The sequence below is a fragment of the Lithobates pipiens genome, unplaced genomic scaffold (genome assembly GCF_037356315.1).
Source record: "Lithobates pipiens isolate NorthernLeopardFrog02 unplaced genomic scaffold, aLitPip1_a1.2 Scaffold_18, whole genome shotgun sequence".
NCBI lineage: Eukaryota > Metazoa > Chordata > Amphibia > Anura > Ranidae > Lithobates > Lithobates pipiens.
The window spans coordinates 381,896,766-381,918,184 of record NW_027507758.1 but is presented as its reverse complement, the minus strand read 5'-3'; the positions used below and the strand labels follow the sequence as shown (position 1 = coordinate 381,918,184).

At 40.4% G+C, this 21,419-nt stretch overlaps 1 protein-coding gene across 1 annotated transcript in view; it reads left to right on the top strand.

Annotated features, from left to right (window-relative positions):
* Positions 1 to 21,419, top strand: part of CSMD1 (CUB and Sushi multiple domains 1) — a 2,539,710-nt gene that overhangs the window by 1,993,888 nt on the left and 524,403 nt on the right. The window contains exons 30-32 of the mRNA XM_077487775.1: positions 8,858 to 9,052; positions 15,348 to 15,464; positions 16,348 to 16,461. Of these exons, the coding sequence (XP_077343901.1) occupies positions 8,858 to 9,052; positions 15,348 to 15,464; positions 16,348 to 16,461 (426 nt within the window). The remainder of the gene's footprint in view (positions 1 to 8,857; positions 9,053 to 15,347; positions 15,465 to 16,347; positions 16,462 to 21,419) is intronic.

The following is a 21,419-nucleotide window of genomic DNA, read 5'->3' as shown; positions in this document are numbered from 1 at the left end:
ACTTCACTGCAACTATACAAATTGAAATGTTTTTCTTTTCGGGCATACTGTATATTGTAAAGCATCTTACATATACTTTTGATACACTTTTGATTCACACCTGAGCGTAGCGTTTTCAGGCAGAAAGTTGCATGATTTTACTTCGATTTTGGCAGCATTTTTACCACGCATTTTTGCCGCAATTTTGTACATGTCAAAAGGTCACCAATGTAAAAAGCAGAAAAACGGCCAAATTTGCCTAAAAAAATGTTCCAGAACTTGTTTGGGCTTCAGGCGTTTTGGGGCTTCTGGCTTCAGGCATTTTGGAGTGGAGATGTGAACCATCTCCATAAAGAATAATTGATTTTTTCCCCTCCAGCATTTTGTAGCTTGAGGCTTCAAGCTACAAAACGCTCAGGTGTGAATGGGGCCTAAATGCAAACTCCAAAATTGATACTCCATTACAAAATTGATAGAGTAAGTTTACATTTACATAGGTAGCTGGCAGGGCCGTCTTAATAGCATCATGGACCCCTGGGCAAAGTAATGCTCAGGGGCCCCTATAATGGAGACAGCGTGGGTAAAGAGACATCAAGTAGGTAGGAGGCAGACAAGTGGAGCTTCCTCTTTTGGGTGGATCTCCACTTTAACTACATGAACAATCATTCTGTACAGCAAAGAAACAGTGGAACAATGCTACATGCATAAAGTAACAAAGCTGTCCTGTGCATATACTATATCTGCTAGAATGATGTTTAGGACAGTTGTACCAAGTATAGACACGAAATCCAGCTTAACAGGGAGGGCCTCAGACACCCCCAACATTGTAACCCCTCTACATCTTATATACATCCAGAATGCCTAACTCCACCCAACCAATGCCCCCCCCCCCCCCACACACACACACCATACACCAGGTTTCCCCCTAAAATTGTTATTCTGTTACCACCTCCACACACCTGGATTCTCAACCCCAAATAAATAACTCCTCACTACTCTGACCCCGTTACACATTAGATATCCCCCCAGCACTCTGACCCCTCTACATCCCAGATATCCCCCTCAGCACTCTGACCACTCTACACCCTAGATACCCCCCAGCACTGTGACCCCTCTACACTCCAGATATCTCCCAGCACTGTGACCCCTCTACACCCCAGATCCCCAGATATCCCCCAGCACTGTGACCCCTCTACACCCCAGATATTCCCCCCTAGCACTGTGATCCCTCTACACCCTATATATCCCCCTATCACTCTGATCCCTCTACACCACAGATATCCCCCCAGCACTCTGACCCTTCAACACCCTAGATATCCCCCCAGCACTCTGGCCCCTCTACACCCCAGATATCCCTCAAGCACTCTGACCCCTCTATACCCTAGATATCCCCCAGCACTCTGACCTCTCTATAACCTAAATATCCCCCTAGCACTCTGACCCCTCTACATCCCTGATATCCCCTTAGCACTCTGGCCCCTCTACATCCCTGATATCCCTCAAGCACTCTGACCCCTCTATACCCTAGATATCCCCCAGCACTCTGACTCCTCTATAACCTAGATATCCCCCAAGCACTCTGACCCCTCTACATCCCTGATATCCCCTTAGCACTCTGGCCCCTCTACATCCCTGATATCCCCTTAGCACTCTGACCCCTCTACATCCCAGATTTCCCCCCAGCACTCAGACCCCTCTATACCCCAGATATCCCCCCAGCACTCTGATCCCACTCTGCACCCTAGATATCCCCCATCACTCTGATCCCTCTCTGCACCACACATATTCCTCAGCACTCTGACCCCTCTACACCCCCGATATTCCCCCAGTACTCTGTTCCCTCTCTGCACCCTAGATTTTCCCCAGTACTGTTATCATATACCTTAAGATACTCCTTGTATTGTGACCCCACTACATCCTGGATGCCCCCTACACTGTGGCCTCTCTACATCCCTACTACCTCTAACACTATAGCCACCCAAGACACCCCAAGCATTGCTACCCCCTATACACCCCAGATCCCCCCTCAGAATTGTTTTCCCCATAAACCCTTGATATCCCTCAGCACCATTATTCCATCCATGTAGTACCCTCTTTTCCAGTGGGGATATAGTACATGTGAACGTTTGGCTATGTGCCCACCTCCAGAACTGTGACAAGGACTCACCTATATCAATCAAGTTATGCAGGCAGGAGGAGGGAGTATACCTCTGACATTCCAAGCCCTTTAGTGCAAACAGAACTGGATAGCTGGGCTCCCTGTGTATCCATCACTCTCAGTGCCATCATGGGGCCCCCAGTTTCCGGGTAGTGTGGGCTCAAGGAGCAGCTTCTTTGGGGAAAGTGCAGGGGCCCCATGCAGCTGGAGCCCCTGGGTAGTGCCCAGGTGTGCTCTCTCATTAAGATGGTTCTGGTAGCAGGGGCAGGTAGTTTGCTGTGTCCTGATGCAGCAAAATGTCACCTTTGGATTCAGCAACACTCTGTGCTATGGTCGTGTGCAAACTGGCCAGTTTGTATTTTGCCAAAACTCGCATTCAGGGTTGGGTGGAGGCTTTATTCACAGGTAACTGCTCAAATGAGTGAAAAATAATAGCTGTTGATTACTACAGAGTTCAGAGACTCTTAACGGCAGCTGCCCCTTCCTTCCTTGAAACAACCTCTGCTGCCACAGTCTGTGATTATAACAGAGGAAGGCAGATGACTCAACCCATTGGTGCCTGCCTAAAAACTGATATTTCAGTTCTGAGAGGGATTGTGCTTTAATTACTGTTATGTAATGTGCTGTGATATAATCTGCTTCACTTAGCACTATAAGTCAATCAGGCACATGAGCTAGTGGGTAACATGGCAAGATGAGGAAAGAGCAAAATGAGTTTCCCTATTGTCCAATCAGCATGCTGTGAATGGTTAGCTAATCAAGTTGCACTGCAATTACAAGACAAGCTAAACAAAGAAATTGCTATATACTCATTTCAAAAATGTATTTATCTGCCTGCCTGGAGCTTACATGTAAAAGTAATGTGTCACAAAACAAAAACTGTAAGCTTTCATCAGATGCTTCTCACACAGGCTTTTATGTTTGTCATATGTTACATTTGATAAGTTAAAAAGGAGTATTATTTTTGTGTAGCAAGTCACACATAAGTAATACTCAGAGTGGGGCAGCCATAGTCAGAGTACTGTTTATCTCCTGTGATTGTTTGAATTCACAGTTAATTATCTAAAATGCAGAAAATGGACTGGCAATATCTAAGCATTTAAAATGTTTAAATACATTACTGCATACCGAGTGGTAGCAAAATAGTGTAAAGGTCAAAAAGGGTAAGATTGTATTGTTGAAGATAAAAGAGTAAGGATGATGCTCTACATGCTTTAGAGGTTCACAAGCTGAGAAGAGGTCATGCTGTGCCATTGTAAAATTACAGAGGATGGAGACAAGAGTAGACTGCCGAGGGTCAAAGAGTAAAGCAAATGGGTCAAGAAAGAAAAAACACTTCTTCGATGCTTACGACAAAGCTGAGAGAGAATGAGAGAAGGCTGAAAGGGACATGGAGAAAGAACGGGAATGGGAAACATAATTAAAGAGAGGCAGCTGGAATCACGAGTGTTATATATGAGAACAAATTACCTAGCGCATGAATTGGAAGGAGAAAAAAGAAAATGGAAATCCTTAGTACTGAAAGAAAAGGAGCTTACAAGTACAGATGAGAGAAAGTCAAGCAAATGTAATAAGCAGGATAGTGTTAACTCAGATTGAGTTACAGAATTAGAAGCTCATCTGCTCCTTAAAAGTACTTTGATTATTGCATGAGGACATTGCCCTTGATAAATTGTGCATATATTTTAAGTGTTGGTAACACAATAATGGTATATGTTTCTCTATATTACGCTCTTTTAAAAAAAGAATATATAGTTTAAAATGTCATAATATGGTCTAAACCTATTTATATAAAATAAATATAGGCAAAACTTGAGTCCAAATAAAATGTAATATTTCTTTAATTTTGGTAATTCAAACTGAGTATGATAACAAAATGTACAGAGTTTACCTTCAAAGAATGCTGTTTGTTAAAATAATTAGTATTAGACCAGCAGGGATAAGGAGAGATAAGCAGGTGACATTATGTACCAATCTAATGGCTTTAGGTGCTTTTATCTCTTTTTACATATTTTTTTTTTTTACATCAGCTTCTGAATTTTTTCATCACATGCTCAGTCTGAATTTCCCAAGTTCGTAATAGATTTACTTTAAATGTGCATTATAAATATGTATGTTAAATTTCATTTCTAAAGCCTCGTACACGCGATCGGATTTTCTGCAGCCAAAACCTCTGACTTTTGTCTGAAGGCGTGTGCCTGGATTTTGTCTTGCATACAAATGGCAAGGAATTGTCGGCCAACAAACAAGAACGTACTGATGTACTACGTGTTTCTCAGCTCTTTAGAGCCCCCCTTTGGGCTCCTTCTGCTAATTTTGTGTTAGTAGAAGTTTGGTGAGTGTTGATTCGCACTTTTCATTTCATGCTTTTCATTTAGTGCTTTTCAGTTCACGCTTTTCGTTTCATGCTTTTCAGTTTCTGAACAGCCGTTCGTCAACCAGACATTTTGTCAACAAGACATTATTGGCCTTGGAGTTATTGCTTTGACCCAAGTCCAGTCCAGGAACAGGAGGAGGAGGAGTTCTTGGACCAAAAATTGGTTGCTTTATTAATGACTAATTATGTCATATGCCTTTGTTGCGGGAGCTCCAGGAGAATAATCCAGATGTTTTTCAGAATTATCTCTGGATGACGGACCCCCGTTTTCCCCAACTCTTGACATTTTTGACCCCCTATATTAAGAAGCAGGACACATGTATGAGGCTTTTATTTTATTTCTTGGTTGAATAATAATGATTTAATTTGTTATATTTTCTATATTTTGGATGCATAGAATGCACTTCTTGGTTAAGTTCTATTGGCAGATAGCATGTCTAATTTTATTTATTTTCTTTTTTTTTAATGAACAATAAAAACATTATGGAGAATAATACTTGGCTATGTGATTTACTTCAAATCACAGTTTGGGAGTAGGCAGTTACATTTTAAAAAATACAGTGTAAAATTAACAAGGGACGCCAACATAGTTGTATCTTTGTTTTTAAAAACTACGGGATAATGGTGTTGTGGTAACTTGCCTCAAAAAAATAAGCATAATAATATTATTCTTGATATCACTAGATAAAAAAGCCTTTAAAAATGTGTTTGCAATTAACTCCATCAGTATCACCAGCAAAGAAGCTTCATTATTATCCCATTAAAGAAGAAGAGAATGTGCGCTGAATTTTGAGATTTCTTAATTTGCCACGTCACGAATGTGAATTCTCAATTATGAACGCTTCCAGCTCATCCTTGTTTCCGAACATGCATGTTTGTACTTTGGACTTTTGTCTGATGGACATGTGTACAAATTTTAAAACCTGCTATCCAACATTTGTCCACGGAAAATCTGACAATTTTCCGATGGAGCATGCAAATGGTTGGATTTTTCACCAACAGCCTGTCATCACACAATTCCCGTAGGAAAATCTGATCATGTGTACGAGGCTTAACTCTAGTTGTAGAGTAATCCTATATTATGTACCCTCTAATCCTATACTATACTACTTGTGTGAATTACAGGCACAATTAGTCATTGAACATAATTTAATTTAATGTAGCCATGAATTTCTGCATTCCTACCTACTGATGAATGCAAAAATATGAAAACTGTTTAAGAAATACATTCTAAACTTTTAACCCCCCCTGACGGTATTCCCGAGTCTGGCTCGGGGTGGAATTTTTATACCAAAAGCGGTATCCCCGAGCCAGACTCGAGACTGCATCGCTGGATCCAGGAGGATGTTTACTTACCTTCTCCCTCGGATCCAGCTATGTCCTCCCGCTGTATGAGCGAGCCGTGTCTCACTCGATCTATCACGGAGCCGATCTCCGTGCCCTGCGAGCGTTGTGACGCGCGGGGATGGAGATCGGCACCAAATTCAAAAAGTGAAACACACAGTATACATACAGTATAATGTAATCTTACAGTTTACATTGCTGTATGTAATTATTTCACATCCCCTTTGTCCCTAGTGCCCTGCATGCAGTTTTATATAATAAAAACTGTTCTTTCTGCCTGGAAACTGGAGATTGTCCATAGCAACCAAACTGTGACTTTACATCAAAAATGGTTTTAGACCAGCTAGAAAACAGCGATAATAAATTGGAATCACCCGCAGAATTGAGCGATAGCGATTTGTGGGGAGATCCGTCATTAAATACTGAAAAGTAATTACAGTGACAATTCTGCAACTGAGCAAATTTCAGTGTTTTTGATTTGATTACATTATTGAATAATTTTTATTATTGTTATATTATTATTTGGTACAATTATTTATAGTTATTTATTATATTATAATTTATGATTTCATTTTTCAAACTTTATCATACCCGGTATGTCTGCTAGACTCTGGTTTGGACAGATTTAAGAGAGTTATTCCTAAGAATTACAGGACTACAATATAAAACGCCAAATTTTCATGCAAAATAATGGTACCGCTTTTAGCACCTGAAATCCGAAATAATCGCACCGCCAGGGAGGTTAAAGCATATTTATATGCAATGCACAATATAGACATTCTATAACTAAAGTGTTTGAAACACACACAACATAACCTAATATATAATTTACACTGCTGTTTGAGTGTAAATTCTGAAAAGGATTCACAGCAAAATGTTTGTAAGGTTGTTTTTGACTTAAAGATGAACTCCAAGTGAACAATTGAAATATAAAAGCAGACACTGGGGGGGGGGGGGGGGGGGGCGTGGTCTGGACACAGATGAAGATGGTCTTCTAAGCCTTCCACTCCAGCACACCTTGCTTTGCTAGAAATAGTTGGGCACCATCCACTGCTCCCAACCTACCACCGTGACACCACTGATAAGTAAATCACCAAGCCTTGATGACTTACATGCAGTGGCATTGGACATTTAAGAAACGCTATCATCGCTATCCATTTCAGATCTCTGACTGGACATCCAAGCAGTAGCCCCGTGGTTGTAGGAAGTTGAGGAAAACACTGCCCACCATGATGTTGCAATCCAAAAGGTGCAACTGGTCGCAAAGGTGCATACCATGCACCTGCATGAGCTACATCGATACTTAGAAGACCTAGATAACAGGGGACGCTGCCACAACCTTCAGGTACAGGGCATCCCTAAAGCTGTTGCGCCCAGCCAGCTGACACTGGCCATCTTCACCACATTTAAGGATCTCCTCGAGAGTGCCCCCACAGTGCTCTAAGACCAAGGTGAGGAGAGATACAGATTCACACAGAGATGTGATCTGTTGCATGGTGAACTTTCAGTTCAAAGAAGAAATTCTTATGAGAGACAGAAACAGGGGCAATATCTTCTTTAGAAGAGCTGACATTAAACTTTATCAAAACCTGTCACATATCACCCTGCAATATCATAAAGACCTCCACTGCTTGAACTCCTCTATAATAGAGAGATACCCTGCCTATCAGCCAGCTCCATGGGCCGCACAGTTGACTTGTGTGTCCAGAGGACATACAATCTTCCTGTGAGAGTTTTGATCTGCCCGTGGTGGAATTCCTGGAATGGTACAATGGCTGCCACCTACCCTCTTTACCACCTGCTGAACCGATGGAAGTACAGCACCAAAGGGGCATCCTGCTTCATGGAAACAACACTCCATCCTTCATGCATTGCCTCCACCAGCAAACCAGCTGATCCCCAGGAGGAGGCAGCCTGCAGACTTCAACTGCTCACTGCAAAGCTCTTGTCTTGAATAATGACCCTTCATGCCTAACCTCTTCGGCAAGGTTTCTGGAGGAGCCTCTTTAAGTCCCATATATAGAAACATGGAAAAGGAGTTTCTAGATATGTTTCTCGTGTTTATGCCATGATGTTTTCTTTTCCTCTTTTCCAGGCCTGCAGCATATTGCATGTATGACTACTTTACACCCCCTCCCTCCTCTCCTATCCCCTCCTATCTTCTGCCTTCCCTATCCTGTTTTCCCTTTCCCCTGATCCCTCAATACTTTCTCTCCATCCATATGCTTCCCCACCCTGTCTCTTTTGTGGTGCATGCATCTGTTATTACCTACATTCTGTCTCCCGTATTGACAATTGACGACAGCAAGGGGTTCTCTTGTTCTGGGATGATGCCATATGATGTCGTTCCAATCTCATTGTGCTTGTGCACCCACTTGGTAAAGAGTGGGTGACATGGCTCTTTATCCATGGAATCAGCTGTGTACAATCACAGCTGATCATATGTAAACAAGGAAATTCTGATTATTGGCTTTCCTCTCCTCACACTGACAGCATGTGAGGAGAGGAGAGCTGATCAGCGGCATTTCCTCTCAGGAGAGACCTGTACAGATAATCAGGGCACTCGTTATCAGTGCAGCCCCAACAGTGCCCAGCAGTGATTCCAATCAGTGCCAAGCAGTGGTGCCAATTGATGCCCATCAGTCATGCCAATAAGTGCTCCCTATTATTGACCATCAGTGCCTGCTCATCAGTGCCACCCATGCTCGCCAGTAGTTGGCATGAGTCAGTGTTTGATGGCGCTGATCAGACATTAGATGCATAGTGCCTATTGCGTCACATTTGGTTTGGATATTGGATAATGATCACTGACTGATTTTCGGCTTGTGTGTATGTAGCCAAAGTGTTTCTGTATAGTGGAGTGGAGGGGATAATACCAGGTCAAATTCATATACCTACACTAGCTGCATTTAAAAATACCCTTATACATATGACAATGGTTCAGCTTTTAGTGCTCCCTAAAGTTGCATAATTTGTGTGTTTTTTTTTTCTGTTAACAGAGAAACCAAGAGAAGCTTGCTTTGATCCAGGAAACATTATGAATGGTACGCGGATTGGAACTGACTTTAAACTTGGATCAACGGTAACTTACCAATGTGATCTAGGATACAAAATTGTTGATCCCGCAACAATAAGTTGTATGATTGGTGCAGATGGAAAGCCTGCATGGAACAAGAGTTTGCCATCATGTAATGGTATGTTTTCACAAGTAAACCAAATTCAAGTACTAGCAATGTGTTTGGATATTTCTGTTTAAACATATGTAGAAAGGGATTGAGAGCTAATATACACTTATGGTGGCTAGAAGCTATTAAACCATATGTTTAATAATAATAAAAAATAACAACAGTTACAAAAATATTGAATATAAAGGGGTGGGTCCTGCGCAAATCGTGCCACTCAAATAAAATACACAAATTCAAAATAATATAAATATGTGCATACATTATATTATTTTGAATTTGTGTATTTTATTTGAGTGGCACGATTTGCGCAGGACCCACCCCTTTATATTCATTATTTGATAGTTTGTGTTCACTATTTTGTCCTGCTGCATTTTTTAGTTAGCATTTGCACTTTATATCACTCAGGCTTTTTTTCACAGCATCTGTGTTTCATTATATCTGATTTTGGATTTTGTTCCACTTTAGTCACTTATTACCACTTAGCGGCGCGAAGGCTGACCACTTTTATTTTTTAGTTGCAAAAATATGATATTAGAGCTACAACACAAAACAATATTTTTTTTATTGTTCTTTTTAGCCAGATGCATACATATAGCATTAAGACTGCTATGGAACTAAAGTATTAAGAAAACGATATTCAAAACACCCATTGTGGTGGTTCAACTGAAAGACTGCAGCAGCATATTAAAAAAAAGAAAAAAAAAGTAGTACAGATGTGAATACTTAGCTATACAAAGATGTTAAACAATCATTATTCTATTTAATTGCTTACTATGAGGTTCAGACAATAATAATAATAATAATAATAGCATCATTATATTACAGAAAATAATAAGCTTGAATTAAGGAACATAAACATTAAAACCAATGTTTCGATTGTATAGTGATTAGTCACCACACTATTCAAATTAAGTGAACAAATCTGTCACCTGCATTTAAATAATAAAAAGTACAATCCAAATTGCAATTTTGATTGCAATTTTACTGAGAAAAATGGGGAGGCTTTAATTGATGAGCTTCCTCTGAATCTGCTTATTTCATAAATGATTCTAATTTCAGTCATTTTACAATTGCTGACCTGGACAAGCATGTGGCAAGTGAAGTATAGACTCTTGAGCTCCAAAGTTGCTCCAAGTCATTAAAACATGAAACATTAAAACATATATATATATATATATATATATATGAGTGAAAGTGTTTTTTTTTTTTTTTTTATGTTTTAAATGAAGTCACACACAGTCTTGATGGATAGGGCTCTCCTGTGAGCTGAACTTACCAGTTACCCTTTCTGCAATGCATTTCCATTTATTTCTATAGGGAAGATAACACTATAATGATCATGTCACAGGATACTTGGTTGATATGCTAAAAAAAAAAAGAAAAATACAAAAGAGAGCAGCTGCACAGTTTACGCTCCGCCTTATATTATGGTTCTCCATTGCAATATATGGAAAATTTGCACAGGCCAGTATTGTGCCTGGAAAGATTTTTTAAACATTTTACAGCCATGTTCCTAGCAGGGACCTAAATGACAATAAAAATTCTAAGAAGAATGGGATCCTTGGCTCGTCCATCCTAAATGTTCAACTTTATCTTGATTTACTACTTATTTCACTTAACAATAAAGTCTCAACACCCAACAGGACCACCTGCATATATGCCCTCACATATGGTGTTGTCCTATAACATCATAGACGGCACACTTCTCTCAATATTCTTAAATTCATCAAATATATGTGTTTAATAATCCTTGAACAAGTTGTAACAGTTTGAACCTTGTACTCACTGTCTAATTACTTATGTTTATGGAAATATATATTGATTCTGTATCACCAGAAAACCTAAATGAAATTCAAAGTAAAAAAAACAAAAACAAAAAATTATAAAGAAGGATGCAGTTCTGGTCCATGCCACCCAGATGTGAAAAGTTATTTGGAACTAGATTTTTGTTTTAAGTACTCGGTGCCTAGAAAGAGGAGACCTGAAAACATTTTAAAGATTAGAAAAGTACACACTCTTATTTGCTTTGCCCATACTGCATTTCTGTCAGGTTATGCATAGCAGATTAATATTATCTTAATTGGTGATAATATATATTAGTTCAGGGCAGCTAGGGAGGATGTGATAATGCAGTTCCTTTGAAAGTTACACTTACACTTTAAATGCAAACAACACAATAACTAAAAAACACTTGCTTAATTTCAGCATGTGTAGATTAGCAACATGCTTATGGGTAGAGTTATTTTTTAAGGTACTGGACACTTAGAAAAGCCATGAAACCTATGTGAAAAGTGCACACACGTATTTGTCCTACAAATACCTCTGCAGGTTATGCATGGTAGATTAAAATAATCTTAAAGTTGGATTTTAATAAGAGGTTATGAGCTTAGTATGTGTGAAGTAGTGAAGCATTAAATAGAATATAGAATACTGAAGCATAGAATATTAAGCAATCAGTCCATCTACATTTTTCCATTTCTATTCAACTGTGGCTTAGTCATATATAAGATATGCATTTATTCCAGGAATATTTATGAGAGTTTTAACCCATAACACCATCTGTAGTGAAGTTACTCCAATTGTCTTTCGCTCTGTCAGTTGAAATATAATTTACATAACTCCTGGCCATGCATGTGTTATTTTAAAGTTTAAGAATTAACTGTATGCACCATTTTGAAATGGCAGCATCAATAACTACAGTATTAGTATCTGTTAAATAGTTTGTTGTCATAGTAGTCAATGTCTAATGAACTTCTTTTTCTCTTTTCTGAATAATTGGTATATCGGTCCTAAGAAAAAAAAAAAAAAAAACTCTGTAGTGTTTTTATTTACTTATGGTAATATATCCTAATGAAATCAGAATGTTGTATCTAGAAAAGCCACATGCTAAAAGTTTATAGACCTAAAATGTGTGGCTATTGTTACATGTCACTATTAATAAAAATAGTGTGTCTTTTTCTGATTTTGGAGAGTCTCCTTACTTCAATGTGTGCTGTTTAGAATGGTTCATGGATCACTATGCACATGAGAAGCTCTAATTACACAATGATTAATGGTGTGCTGGCAGCCGCATTTTCATTTTCCCATGTAGAATGAAGGTTAGAGCAGTCAGCATTCTCAACACAAATATGCAAATTGTATATGTATCTGTGTGAGCTAAGCTCCAATTCTACCATAGCTTTCTGTATGTCCTCCTGTTGGCTAATGAAGAGAAAAGTTAGACTGAATGTTATGGAACATTTGTTATTTTTATTTGTATTATTTTTGATAGAAGGCTGTCACATAATTTTATATATGCAATACACACAAAAGATGTATGGTGCATATAAACATGTAAATGAAAAAGGAAAAGACAGTGCAAAATGGTATTCAAATTGCAGTTAATGCTAGCCAAAATCTCTTGCCAAAATTAAAACATTTGCAATACTTGCAGGTTCTATTCAATGTAGCTAGGCTCTGTCTTAAAGGGGGACACTTCTTTAAACCTCTAGTTATACCCTAGCTGTGGAGCCCAGTTCCATGCATTAAATGTGTAATTTTTCAAGAAGCTCAAAACCCTGAACACTGTTTAATTGAAGATGATGGTCCGAGTATTCAGTGATTGAATGCTTAAAATTAGTTTTAACCTAAACCATATTCTCAAATATTTATATTTTCTTAACAAAACCTATACACACCCACTCTCATCTGCCCTTCTGAACAAATGTACACTAAAACCTCCCTATACCTGCTGCTTACCTACCTCAGTATGCAGCCACAGCCTAGTCTGTGGGGGAGATTTACTAAAACTGGAGCACTTCAGTTTGTTCAGTTAAGCTTTGACAATACAACCTGGAAGCTGATTGGTTTCTTTGTAGAGCTGCACATGTTTTGCAATCTCTAGGTTTAGTAAATAACCCACTTGGACAAGCCTGCACAGTGATTCCTCATAAATTTGTACAGGTTCTTATCCCAGGCTGGTAATGCACAAATAAGGCTTTCTACAAGTAAATGATATCTCTCTTTACATGTGTGTCCAAATGTAAAGAGCTGAGGAGGAAGGTGTTAGCCCTTGTACACATGGTCAGACATTCTGACAACCAAATCCGTTGGATTTTGTCCGATGGATTTTGTCCGAAACTTTTGCATACACACGGTCGGACAAAGTTGTCGGAAAATCCGATCGTTCAGAACGTGATGACGTAATTTCGTTACGATGGGACTACGTTCAGGCTAGTAGCCAATAGCTTTGGTCTAGGAATTTGATCTGAGCATGCGTGGCACTTTGTCCAATCGGAATTCTCTACACACAATCGGACAAAGTCCGATCGGATCATGTTGTCTGAAAATTTTATAGCCCAGCTGGAAAACTTGGTCCGTCGGATATTCCGACGGAGACAGTCCGATGGAGCCCACACACGGTTGGATTATCCGACAACACGGTCCTATCGGACATTGTCCATCAGAATATCCGACCGTGTGTACAAGCGCTAAGTGTATATCAGTCAAGGGCAGCTAGAGGAGGTGGACTAGTGCAGTTCTTATGAACTATCTTTACTTTAGATGCAGACAATGTGATATCTAAAAAATGCTTGCATAATGTCACCCTCTGAAGATTAGCAAAGTGCTTATTGATAATTGTATTGGATTTAGATTTAAAATATATTTTGTTATATAAAAGGTGCTGAAAGGCAGGAAATATGCATGCATAAAAATCTACTCTATGCAATTGATGTGGTTGGCCTTACTACGAAAGCCTCCCTCTCAGACTGACTTTGGTATGTGAGATGCATCAATAAATTAAGTTATGTGGGCACATCAGACAATCCTAAATAGTCACGATAAAATAGATATTTTAAATAAAAAGGTAATGTATGTTATCAATATTTTCAATTCAGGAAACTGAGGTGCTAAAAAAACAATAAAATCTTTTTTCTATATTTTTAATTTGTTAGACATCTTTTGAGGCCAAATTAGGACCAGGCTTGCTGAGAGCTTTAATGGTTAGCCTGTCATTACCCATTCTTACTGAATGACCATTGTTGGAACCACTACAAAAGTTACTGTACTTTTCTCTGAGGTATAATAAAGTAATCTTTGGAAAAGAGATTTGTCTTCTTTGTTCTTTAGCTACTTTTAGGCAGATTTAGCAAGCCCGCATTCATCTCTGCTTGTTCCCAGAAGCCTTAGCATATGGAGGACAACTCTTTCTTTATATCAGCTTTTATATCTCTCTGAAGGATAAACATTTGAACCAAGGTAGAATTGTGTTTGATATTGTAACCTACAATGTTTGAATAACAATAAACTGAGAACAGAAGTCTGTCAGTAGTAGAATAATAGAATAACAAGACCACACTTGCAATAGTGCTTGCAAAACACATTAACAAGTTTAGTTCTTCTCTGACGCCAAGATTCTGATTCATTTTAGAGATGAATCTGTTAAAATACAAGGAATGAAGTCCTGGTCTGCTCTCATAATGTGGCATACTATAGTCTGGGGAAACCAAAATACATCTACAGCTTGGCTTTCAAGCTGATTAACTAAAGAAGTAGAGAATTTTCATTTAGCTTAGTGAATAAAGTGAAAATATGTTAACTTTTATCATCCAATTATGTGCAGAGGAATGTTAAAAATTAATTCACCATGTACATGATTGGATGATTAAAGTAAACTTTATTCTAGGTAAAGATTCTTCTATTCATTACTAAATAAACTTTTTTTACTCACTTTACTCACTATAGCGAGTGATGTGCTGTAAGAATTGCTCTGTATTGGATGTCACTAGATATGTGTCTGATTTGAATTTAGGAGTTTGAAGCTAAATAGTCAAAGACCTATATACTGAGAATCATAGTTGTTGTTCTGTTGGTCCATGTTTTAGATGATAGGGGAGTAGTTGATGTTGCAAATTGTTTATGCTCAAATGGTCATGAAGATTAATCACAAATTCCTAAATGGAAATGTATTATTCAATATTTTATTTAATTTATGCAGTATTTCCTCATTTTAAATTGTCATATCAAAAAAGTAGTTGCTATAAAGAATTTTCAGCAGCTTGTTATCCTGGGTATTAAATGTATAATTATGGTGGTTCATATCATCTACATATCTGAGCTGGCTTCTGATTAATCCTGCTGTAAGTAGGGGACATTGAAGACAATTTCAACCTGATAATATGTGCAGAAGGTGACTGTATATATTCATATTCATATCTGTGTTTACTTATATCCTTGACATATAATGTGACCAGGTCCCATGAAACATGGCAATCAAAAAAAAAAAATGAAATAACTATTTTTACAAATATTCTATCTTTTTTAGCGCCATGTGGAGGGCAATATACAGGAACTGAGGGTGTGGTACTGTCTCCAAACTATCCAAATAATTACACTGTTGGACAGACTTGTCATTATTCAATAACAGTTCCAAAGGAATTTGGTAAGTTGAAGAATTATTGTTATGTGCACAGTTGTGTACAGTTTAATAAAATGTGATAGCTTAAACATTTCATAGTATAGATATGATACTGTTCAGTTTGAGAATAAATACAGGTGGATTGCATTTGAGTAGTTATATATATATATATATATATATATATATATATATATATATATATATATATATATATATATATATATATATATATATATATATATATATATATATACTGTATATACATTTTTAAATGTAAAGACTTAAGGCACAAAAAATTACTCAATGATAAGATAAGTGATTGATGTCCTAAACCATCTGATTTTATATATATTTATAATATAAAAACCAATAGTTCTGATCACATTTAACCAGCTTTCAGTCCTATTGAGCCTTCCTTTATTATTTCTGTAAGTGCTGCAGCCGGGATTAAAAAATTCTCTGCTGTCAGCATATAGGAGAGCCTGTCACAAGCAGCTTCCCAGCTCTCTGACACACCCCCATGAACAATGCCTAATCAATAGTGCTGCTCAGGAAGTGAGAGAAATATTGATTAGCCCAGTGTTCAGTGGGGCATGTTAGACCACAGGAGAGCTTGTGTGTGTGAGCCATGATCCAACATTCCTATGTGCAGGCAGCATTTAGCTAATAGAAAAAAGATTAAAATATGAATTACTCTATATGCAGCCTGATTGGATTACATAGTAAATTAAAAGTGTTCAATTGGGCTTTAAGGTAGTCTGAGAATGGTGTCAATAGCTGCATGGCGATCATCACTGGTATCAAGAGATGCAGTAACAATGTTATACTGTATGTGTTATTTTTTTTTCCATTAGACTCTGGAAACATTGTAATGTTTACCATTATTGTTATTTCACTGATATTTTAGTTGTGTTTGGGCAGTTTGCATACTTCCAGACAGCTCTCAATGATTTGGTTGAACTTTTCGATGGAGCACACCCACAATCAAGACTGCTCAGTTCCCTCTCAGGGAGTCATACAGGTAAATAAAATTAAATATAAATGTATATTTATATTGTTTAAGATGTTACATATGTATGCAAGCAAAATTTGAGTATTTTATTCAACTTTCTTTACTGCATAAGTTTCAACATAGTGTATGTATTACTAGTTTGCAAACACATCTCTCTAGCTAGAGGCCTTATACACATCAGTATTATAGTGGAATGCTCAGACACCTTTAGCGTACACATGAAGAATCTAATATCCGTAATTGGGTTATCTTTTCAAAGTACAGTTTAAAAAAAAAAAACGTTTATTTGATTATTATTATATTAGTGAATAAGTGTGAATTATAGCATAAAAAATAGGAATAAGCTGTATTCACTTCAATCATCCTGTTATTTGCAAGAAAAAAAATATCCTGTTTGTTTTTTTATTTTTTCACTCTTGCATTTGATTGTGCTTTGAAAGTGAACACAGGCCCATTGTTTTCACCTAGCTCAATTGTGTCCACACCACAGTCTTTAATTCAACAGATATTTAGGTAAATATATAAAGGTCACTAGTACCTGCGAATCACATATGCCTTCTGAACCATTCGCTGTGGCAGCCATAGAGGATTTCCTGCTAAATATAAAACAATATATTCACTAGCTTCTTATCAATGTTGTGTGTGCAATGTAAATGTAAAAAAACTTCAAATCTTTTATTGTTCCAAGGGCAGTCACAATTTTACTTTTCAAATTGAGCTAAGATTCAGTTAGATACTGTATATAAAAAGCACACATGAATGCATTTGTGCAGATAGTTTAACTATTTGAACTTGACTTGTTATCAGCCTCTTGTAATCCCTGTACAACAGCACTATGACTGGAAGAGGAAGCAAGAGAGGGCAGCAGCTAAAATCAATCAGGTGTCCTGCGTTTACATGTGCTAGCAAGATACATTCTAACAAAAGGAGAGAAGCAAGCAGTGAGCTCATCACTCACTGCCCTTCAGGCCATGTTTACATATGTGCGGCTGTGGTTTTGTGCCTGGGGTCCAGCTCATTTCTGTTCACCGGTTCAGGTGCGATTCAGGCTCCAATATTTGCCTGAATTCTCACCTGAACCAGACCCAACATTGCACAGGGCCCCTTTGCAATCCGCTCTGCAGCCATCACAAACCTGTGTGAACCGGGTTCATTGAGAGCTGGCTACACTTGCCTTTCATGCGAATTGGATGCGGTGAAAACCTCATCCAATTCGCACACATGTGAACCCAGCCTCACTGTCCAATCTTATTCTTGGGGCCAGGGAAGTGATCTATCACTGTAATTTAAATGCAGTAGAAAAAATTCAGGTCCCCAAACTGACTGTACTCTCTGACTTGACTATATCTTAGGACTGTGTGCACAAAATCCTTTATTATGTAAGCCATTTCCCATATACAGTATGTATTCAACAGTGGTGTAACAATAGCAGCTCTCACAGCTTCTATGGGGCCTGAGGGTAAAAGGGGACCCTGATAAGGGGGCTTTTGAGACAAATCAAGCACTTCCCTACCACTGTACATCTAAAAATGGTAAGGTGATGGACGCTTATTTCTGCAGTGCTTTTATAAATGCCACTGTGGAAATACATCTGAACTGAGCCTTTCCCAGTTGTCTAATTTCACAGACATTGTGTTCAGAGCCTATCAGAGAAGTCCTGTATTTTTAGATTTCTGTAATTGGTCATAGAGAGACCAACCACAGTGATCACAGATGTAAACAGTGCAGTATTTACATCTGTCAGCATTCTCCTTCCTATTGAATGACTGGGTCAGAAGAAGCATCAGTTTCAAGCAACTTATTTAACTCTTAGGCCGCGTACACACGGGCGGATTGTCGGCCCAACTAAGTTCGTCAGACAATCCGACAGACAGTCCGTTCAACTTTTGAATGAACGGACTTGATCACACACGATGAACAGACAGTCCGCTGAAAGCTTGCGCGATGACGTGTACAGCACGTACGACGGGACTAGAAATACGACGTCCAATACACTGCAATGCAACCTTCGGCGTGTAAATCCTTTCTGAGCATGCGCCATACTTAGTCCGACCAACTTGCCTACACACGAGCGGACTGTCCGCTGAAACCAAGTTTGGACGGACAAAATTACGGAAATTCCGAAAGACTTAGTCCGTCAGACTGTCCGCTGAAAAAGTCTGCTGAAGCCCACACACGAGCGGATTGTCCGCTGAAACACGTTTCAGTGGACTAAGTTGGGCAGACAATCCGCCCGTGTGTACGCGGCCTTACACCACCTCCGGTTACACACGTGACCTCCAAATTGTCAGTTCATTGACCTGTATAATAACCCTTCACTTTCTTTTTCTTTTACACCTGCACATTATGCCCTTTACCTCCCCTCCCTCTGTTTATGATCGATATGGGCTATAGCTAGTGTATCATTTGTACCATATCATAGTGTATCACCAAGCATACATTTTTTTTTTTTCAAATAACAATTTATTAAGTTTTCGTGGTCGCAGAACAAAATTAGTAGTGCAGGCATACAGCAATAGTAACATGGCTTCCAAAACACAGGAGGCCCAACATGAGTGGGCAGTGCAGAAAAGTACAGTACCGGGAAATACAGCGGGATCAGACCAACCGGCCCAGGATGCATAGCAGGACGGAAGACACCAAAAGTCAGTTATCCGTGCTGGAGTCCGAAAGGCCACCCGGGGTCTGCTGCGTAACTTACATGCCAAACTTAAAACAAAATAAGGACCATCAGTAATGCGAACGAGAAGAGTGGAGGAGAAAAGAGGAGAGAGAAGGAAGGAAAGAGGGAAAGACAGAGAAAAAGAAATAGAGTGCCAACGGTCCACTTCACCATGTCCACACCGGTACACCATCAATCCTCCAGCAGCCGCCACCTCCCCCAGACCAGGTCATGCTCTTCCAGCCTGTCCCTCACCCTGGCAGTCATCTTTTCCATGAGCTCGACGTCCTTGATCCTGGAGTAAAGGGCCTCCCTAGACGGGGGCAGTGGATTCTTCCAGTTAAGGGCTATCAGGCAGCGGGCCGCTGTCAAGATATGCCGCAGGAGCTTCCGGCTCGGCTTAGACAGAGCGGGTTGGGACAGGCCCATCAAGAAAAATTTGGGGGAGTGGGGTACAGGAACGTCGAATAGACGCTGGAGCAGCTCACGAGTCGTAAGCCAGTATGGGGCAATCAGGGGACAGGCCCAGTAGATATGGAACAGGGAGCCCCGCTCCCTCAGACACCGCCAGCAGCGATCCGAGGTAGAGGGGTATATCCTGTGGAGAACATCCGGGGTCTGGTACCAGAAGAAAAGAATTTTGTAGAAATTCTCCTTGTACAATGTACACAGAGAGGATTTGGCTGCCTGGCGCCACACCGCCTGCCAGGTCTCAAGGGGGAGCTCCTCACCCAATTCCCCCTCCCAGCGTTTCATGTAGGAGTGCTTCCCCTTCGTTTGAAAGTGGTATGCGCTGAGGACGCGGCATATGTCTGAGATCAACCCTCTGCGATCCCGTCCTGCCAGGATTATCTGCTCAAAGGGGGAGGGTGGGGAGAACCGTAAGTGAGGGGCCCTAGATTGTGCAAAGTGCCTAATTTGTAGGTAGCTGTAGAACGTCTGACGGGGGAGGTCATGCTTAGCCTGAAGCTCCGAGAAGGACAACAGCCGTCGTGTTCTGGGGTCCACTAGGTGCCCTAAGTGGAACAGGTCACGCGAGGCCCAAGGCCAGGACATCTGGTGGGTCAAGCTGGTCGGGATAGTCGGGTTATAGAGGAAGGAGGTCAGTAGGGAGAACTCCGAGTGGAGGCTGTGGTCGCGGGAGAGCTTCCGCCAGAGGAGACGAAGCTGGGCCATCGGCCCCAGTAGTCGACCCGAGTCTATATCAGTCTTCGCCCCCATAAGAAGCTGTTCGGATGTATAGGAGCTAGCCAGATCTTTTCAATCTCCGACCACCTATTATAAGACTTCTGCGGAAACCAGGAAGCTATGGCCCGCAGCTGAGTGGCCTGGTAGTAGCGGACTAGGTCAGGGAACGCCAGACCGCCGTCAGAGCGCGAGGCCGTCAGGACAGAGCTCGGGACCCGGTGTTTTCTGTAGTTCCATACGAATTTCAACAGGTCCTTCTGGAGCGCGCGTAACTGTGCGTACGGGACTGGGATCGGCAATGTCTGGAACAGATACAGGAGCTTGGGGAGGATCACCATTTTAATAGACGTGATCCGTCCTATGAGCGATATGTGGTGGGCCTTCCATTTACGTAGTAAATCCCTAATCGCCCGAAAAAGGGGGGGGAAATTAGCCTGATACAGGGAGTGGAATGATGGTGTAAGGAGGACCCCCAGGTATTTAAGGGAAGAGCTTTCCCATTTGTACGGGAAAGCGGAACGTAGGCGGGTCGTCTCTGACGCCCCCATGTTTAGGGGGAGGGCCACCGATTTGGACGGGTTAATTTTGTAGCCGGAGAGTTCCCCATAGCGGTCCAGCTCAGAGTGGAGGTTGGGGAGTGAGATCCCGGGCTGAGCCAAGGTAAGGATAACGTCATCTGCGAAGAGCGAAATCTTGAATTCCTTGCCTCTGACCGGGATCCCCCGAATATCGGGGTTGCTTCGAACGGCAGCCGCCAGAGGCTCCACACATAGAGCAAAAAGGAGAGGAGAGAGCGGACAGCCCTGGCGGGTGCCATTGGTGATAGTAAAAGTAGAGGACGTGGCGAAGGGGGTTTTAACCTGCGAGGAGGGGGTGGTGTAGAGGTGCCGTACCGCTCGCAGATACGGGCCCCGGAAGCCCATGCGGTGTAGCGTGGCCTCCATAAAAGGCCAGCTGAGGCGGTCAAACGCCTTCTCGGCGTCCAAACTGAGAACCAAAGATTCTAGGTTATCCCTATTCGCCACGTCAATAAGATCAATGATCTTTCTAGTGTTATCCCCTGCCTGTCTCAAGGGGACAAATCCCACCTGGTCCTTGTGTATTAGGGAAGGGAGGA